This window comes from Musca vetustissima, unplaced genomic scaffold (assembly GCF_032173495.1).
Source record: "Musca vetustissima isolate MV318-11 ecotype Yass unplaced genomic scaffold, APGP_CSIRO_Mvet_v1 utg15419, whole genome shotgun sequence".
Classification (NCBI taxonomy): domain Eukaryota; kingdom Metazoa; phylum Arthropoda; class Insecta; order Diptera; family Muscidae; genus Musca; species Musca vetustissima.
This window is the reverse complement of record NW_026877864.1, coordinates 194,506-201,073: the sequence shown is the minus strand read 5'-3', so window position 1 is coordinate 201,073 and position 6,568 is coordinate 194,506. Positions and strand designations below refer to the sequence as shown.

The 6,568-nt window shown below is 34.6% G+C and overlaps 1 protein-coding gene across 1 annotated transcript; it reads left to right on the top strand.

Annotated features, from left to right (window-relative positions):
- Positions 1-4,860: 4,860 nt before the first annotated feature.
- On the top strand, positions 4,861-6,018 carry LOC133322548 (uncharacterized). The gene has a single exon (XM_061531534.1). The coding sequence runs from the start codon at positions 4,861-4,863 to the stop codon at positions 5,998-6,000; it is 1,140 nt and encodes a 379-aa protein (XP_061387518.1). The 3' UTR covers positions 6,001-6,018.
- Positions 6,019-6,568: the final 550 nt, after the last annotated feature.

Genomic DNA, 6,568 nt, shown 5'->3' with positions numbered 1-6,568 from the left:
GTTGAGAAACTGTAAAAAAGGAGTTGTATTAGAAATATTGAAATATTGTTTGTAGATTTATTATTGTATTACCTTAGTTTTAATTGAGGTTTTCCGAAAAGAAACAACCCAATTACTATTTTGTATTGTGGCGAATTCGCCATATTTATACCAAAAGGATAATCTATCAAATGTCTGGTATATTTCAGTATCAAAAGAAAGTTTGACACACTTTTCAAGATAATACATTCACAAAAAATGCACTTAAAATCACGATGATATCTAATTATTGTCATAGAGAACAATATGTTTACCATAGCAGACGCCAGATGATAAGATAACCATATGGGAAATTTCGATTTCCCAAAATAATGGGGTCAAATATTGGTTTGTTAAAAACAAATTATTTGTGAAATTGCAAGATAATTATTTTATTGTTTATATCTGCAGTCAGTTTGTGCACTTAATAATCAGGTACTAATTGATGATTAAGTTATATAGGGAATTTTTAATATATTTTAAATACCCTGGATAGATGCAAACATATGAACGCTTGATCCGGATCCTCTGATTACGAAAACCACACATATTTTCTTAATGTGCGAGAATTTTGTACGGCAAATGACCCATCAATTCCACTATTTATACACTACACAACTATGTTGGCAGGGTATTATAACTTTGTGCAGCCCCAAGAGTTTGTAACGCCGCGAAATATTGGTCCTAGACCCACCTTTAAGTATACCGATCGTCATATCTCGATCGTCCGTCCGCCCGTCTGTCCATTATAATTTGTAAACACGATACAGGCCACATTTATGGACCAATCATCACGAAAGTTTGCATGTAGGATGGGTTCTGACCCCTATTGCTTTTGGAAAAGATCCGATAATATTAAGGAAATGAAATGGACCAAAAACTTTATTTTTGTCTGATTTTCTGATCGCTCCAGAGGCCGCACTTATGGCCCAAACGTCGCGAATTTTCACATGTAGAGGGGGGTCTGGCCAAAGAATAAGCATGCCTGTTTTGATAAAGATCGGTCAATATTTAGCAGGTCAAATGGACCCTGACTTTTGTGTGAAAAATCACAAAATTTGTATTCTATAGCGTATATATTTACTCCTGAAGGACATAGACCCTAGAAGCCGATAGTATATCCAAGAGGAGTGGTTGACCTTTAAATTGATACCAATCATATTGCCGTATGTACTTGAATATGGGAGTTACACTTAAATACAGGTGCTTACATATACAGATATTATTCAGTAACCCATTACCACACTATATGGCGGAAATATAGCGCTGATCGCTTCGACATTTTCCATAGGGATACAGGTATGGTCAAGGACAACGCCTATAATTTTCGGTGATGATCAGATAACAATTTTGGGATGAAATGGACCGAAAATTTAATTTTTGTATTTTTTTCGAGTTATAGATCGACTCGAAAAAAAAAACAAAATTGAAAGCCGAACATCACAACACAACCCACTGTGAAAGGAATATGGAAAGGAATATCGTATGGTCGGCCCCGTCCGACTATACTGCTCCGCTCACTGGTTTGTTAGAGCCGTGGTGGGAGGCAGGGCTGCCATATTTGCCGATTTATCGGCATTTTGACGATTTTTCACTCTAAAAATGGAAAATGCCGATTTTCCGATTTTTGCCTCAGAATTGCCGATATTTCAACAATCGACACAAATAGTCTAACTTTTTAATTTAATACGGCGTTACCATACAATCATATAAAATTGACAGCTTTAAATCATTATAACTATCGGCGACTCGCCGCAGCCGTTTTCAATGGCTTAGATATCTGCATTTTTTGTCAGCATTGTACTCTGTCTAGTTTACATTTTACATCGAATAAGGCAAATCTTTAGACTCCGAGTTTAGGGAGTTAAACTTTCCGAATTTTGAAGAAATTTTTGAAAATGCAGAATATAATTTAAAAAGTTTTTGGAAAAAAATTTCCGAAATTAAACGTGGGGACTCCAATTTAGCTTTTCCAGTTTTGTCTAAATTTGTACAAAGAATTATGGTTCTTCCACACTCCACAGCAAATGTGGAACGAATTTTTAGTCAGGTAAACCTTAACAAAACTAAAATTAGAAGCTCGGAATTCAAATTGTTTTAATATCAAAATTGATAATGATTTACTAAAAATGTGTAATAAAAATATGCACTAGTATGTAAGCTATTTTTATGACCTTAATACCACACTGTGTTATACGTAAATCTGAAAGATCTCACTAGTGTACATAATAATTACTATATTTTAGAAAAATCTACATTTTTTGTAGAAAAATTAAACTTTTATGTTATTTTTTTTATACAGAATTGAATTTGTTATCTTTTTTTAATGTAATAAACAATATTGATTTGTTATAAACAAAAAAAAAATATGAATTTATTTATAAATTATATGCTGCCGATTTTTTGCCGTTTTTTAAAAACACAAATGCCGATTATGCCGATTTTTTTCTGAAAAATTGACGATTTTTCATGAAATTTAACTGGCAGCACTGGTGGGAGGACTCCTATTGTAAAAGTACACAATGACTTATCTTCTCTTTTTTGTTTCTTGGGCCAGTGATCGTATAACCACGATTCCATTGAAAGCACGATAGATCTCACAATATTTAATATAGAGCTTTAATACTTCTCACATATACTGATACTATTCCTATAATTATTGATTGCTGTTGAAAACGTTTTCGTGTATAACCCATATAACGGTAACCTCGGATTTCAACCGAATTTTCTGCAATTTTATATTTTTCCTACCAAAAATTTTGAGTATCGGTTCACTTTTTACAGCACCTCTAATATAACGATACATCTCAAATTGCAGTGTTTGGACATATTTAAGTTTATCATGGACATATCATCTTTGTAGGACCATTGAAATAGAGTCGGGTGAAATCAAATTTGTAGTTATTTGAACTAATAAAAAAACCATACACATTCTATTCTGAAATCATTGAAAAATGTCATGTCAATCGGGCAGCTTTGGATTCTTTGGTGCATTTTTTCAATGAAATTGAGCAAAATTATTGATGGGAGCTATATGTCAACATCTGAATATATTTTACAAATCTGAATACGCGCTATTTTAGCTCCAATTTCGAAGTGCACAAATTCGTCCAAATCGGAAAAACGTTAGTTAATTAGTACACCATTTATATAAAATCGGAAATATATATGGAAGGGTATTATGTATTTGTGCATATGTTTGTAACAGGCAAAAGGAAACGAGATAGATCCATGGTTCCTTTTGAGAATATGCATAGAATCACTTTCTGAATCGATTTATGTATGTCCGTCCGTCTGTCTATCTGTCGAATTGGATGAAATTTGGCACAGCTCATTCACAGTCCAATTTAATGTAAATGGTGTACCAAAGTCCCTACATATATTTCATTTGGGCAAGTTTAGAGTCGTTTGTGCACAGTGGGACAGATTTGTGTCAATCGATTTAAAGCAAACTTGACACACGCTATTCGGTATGCTGCACTGTTTAAAATGTAAACTCAATCAGACACCCATTGATTATTTGGTGTATAATTGACATAAATAAGTCGAAATTATATATGGAAGCTACGATATATGTATATCTGAACCGATTTCATGCATACCTGCCAGAGATTAATTTATATTAACTTCAGTACGTTGTGTCAATTGGCCTAGCTATGGATCTTTAATGCACAATTTACTTAAAACCGACGAAAATATATATAGAAGGTGTTCACATCATTCTAGACTTAACTCAATACTCTATGCCAAAATTCGAATGATTTTCAGGGACTTTGGTACACCATTTACCTAAAATCGGACGAAACTATATAAGGGAGCTATATCTAAATCAGAACCGGTTTTCACGAAATTTAGCACACATCATTCTAGACCTCGAAATGGTGTACCAAAGTCACTATATATCTTTCGAATAAAGTCTAGAATTATGTGTGTCATGTTTCGTGAAAATCAGTTCAGATTTAGGTATAGCTCCCATATCAATTTTAGTCGAAATTTTGGGGGTAACGCTATATGGGGACTATCCTAATAAATGGAGCAATATTATTTATTTTCGGCAGTAAGATTTGTTATCCAATGATATCCCATATTCAATACCAAAAATCCTAGAAGTAATAGTAATGAATGTGTATTTCACAGATCTGTCTTTAATATTGCGAGCTCCTCGTGATTTTAACAGACTGACAGACGGACGGACATAGGTGAATTGAAATAGAATTTTATTCGGATCAATAATCTATGTATTTAATGAAGTCTCAGATGGATATACACTAAACTTTATTAAAATTAATAACCCCAGTTCATGACAGGGCCAAAAATACACTTTTTAATATCGTTGAAATATTTGATTTCCGAAGTGGCACCAAAACTTCTATTTAATTACAGAAAACAACAACAAATTGTCTAAAATCCATAATGACACGATGTCTCACGAGTTTCTATAAATAATACGAATAATAGCTTCAGAATACGGGATGAGTAGCATACTTGCCTATATGCACAAAGTTCACCCTATTATTTGGAAATCCGAACCCCCATGGTATATAAGTGCTTATCTTATCGAGCGCTTCTGTTTGGATAAACATTTTCTTCTATAAAACTAATTAGATATTATTGAGGTAGAATGGTTTGTCTTATCATTAAAAGAAATTAAACTTTCATTCGATATAAATTTGTTAAACAATAACTTGATTTTTCTATAAATATAGCCAATGAGTTCCAATTCAAAACAGTAATTGGGGTATTTCGTTTAAGAAAACCACAATTATATCCAAGGTAATATATATTTCAATATTAATTTATTGAATTTCTAATTTTTAACTTCTTATTTTGCAGCGTTTCAAAATGTTCAAGTACATCGCATTATTAGCCATTGTGTTGGCCGTAGCCAGTGCTGAATTGGTTCGTGTACCAATTCGAAAGCATCCGAATTTTGTCAAGACTAGACGCGATGTCCGTGCTGAAGAGACGGTGTTACGTTCCAAATATCATTTGGGTCAACCGCGTTCGATTGTCGACGAACTTTTGGGAAATTCTTTAAACATGGAATATTACGGTGACATCACCATTGGAACACCACCTCAGAAATTTGTTGTGTTGTTCGATACTGGCTCCTCCAATTTGTGGGTTCCCTCAAGTCATTGCTGGATTTGGGATCTTGCCTGCAAGAAACACAATCAATACAATCATGACGCATCCAGTACCTATGTCAGAAATGGTCAACCAGTCTCCATTGCTTATGGTTCGGGCAGTATGAGTGGATTTTTGTCTCAGGATGATGTTACCGTTGAAGGGTTGACTATCAAGAATCAAGTATTCGCCGAAGCTATGCATGAACCCGGCAATACTTTTACTGACTCCAATTTTGATGGTATTTTCGGTATGGGTTACAAATCGTTGGCTGAAGATGTTGTTGTCCCGCCCTTCTACAATATGTTCACACAAGGTTTGGTTGATGCCAATATGTTCTCGTTCCTCTTGAGGCGTGATGGTAGCTCCACGGATGGTGGTGAGTTGATTTTGGGTGGTATTGATTCTAGCTTGTATACTGGCGAAATTACATATGTACCTGTTACCAAACAGGGCTATTGGCAATTTGAAATGACCTCTGGAGCCATTAAGGGTGAAAGCATTTGCGATAACTGCCAAGCTATTGCTGATACTGGTACCAGCTTGATTGTATGCCCCTCTGCTGCTTATGAGACTTTGAATGCGGAAATCGGTGCCACCTACAATGATGAACAAGGTGGTTATTATGTTGACTGTTCTGCTATTGACAGCTTGCCAGATGTTACCTTCGTTATTGGCGGTACCACCTTCACATTGCCTCCCAGTGCCTACATTGTCGAGATCGATGGTCAATGTATGTCTTCGTTCACCGAAATGGGTACCGATTTCTGGATATTGGGCGATGTCTTTATTGGCAAATACTACACAGTTTTCGATTTCGCCAATAATCGTGTGGGTTTTGCTGAAGCTGTATGAGGTGGATGTTGTAAATAAGTGTTATGTTTGGAAAATTTAAAATTAACGAATAAAAAAAAAATAGTTTCTATAAAAAACTTTACATAAACTGGTTTCTGTTGAAAATTTATTTTGCAAAAATATGCCTTTAGTTGAACCCTAAAAAATCGACTCTAAGGTGAATCTTGAAAAATATTCCTTACAAAATGTACGCTTCAAACAATATTCCTTGAAACAAGCTGGGCTCAATTGGACTTAAAACATGGACCTTTATAAAATATTTCTTTATAAAATCTACGATCTTTGGGAGCCTAATAAAATATTTCTTTAAAAATCTAACCTATTTGGAACCTTATTTTATAAATTTACGCTCATATGGACCCTTAAAAATATTTCTTTAAAAAATCTACCCTATTTGGAACCTCATTGGGACCAAAATGCAAAATGCAAAAAAATTAAATAAAAACCAGTGAGCGGAGCAGTATAATCGGACGGGGTCGACCATATGATACCCTACACAACTACCACGGAAACCGAACTTTCTGCGGATGTTTATTCCGAGCCTGGGCAATATTTCGTATTTGCACCC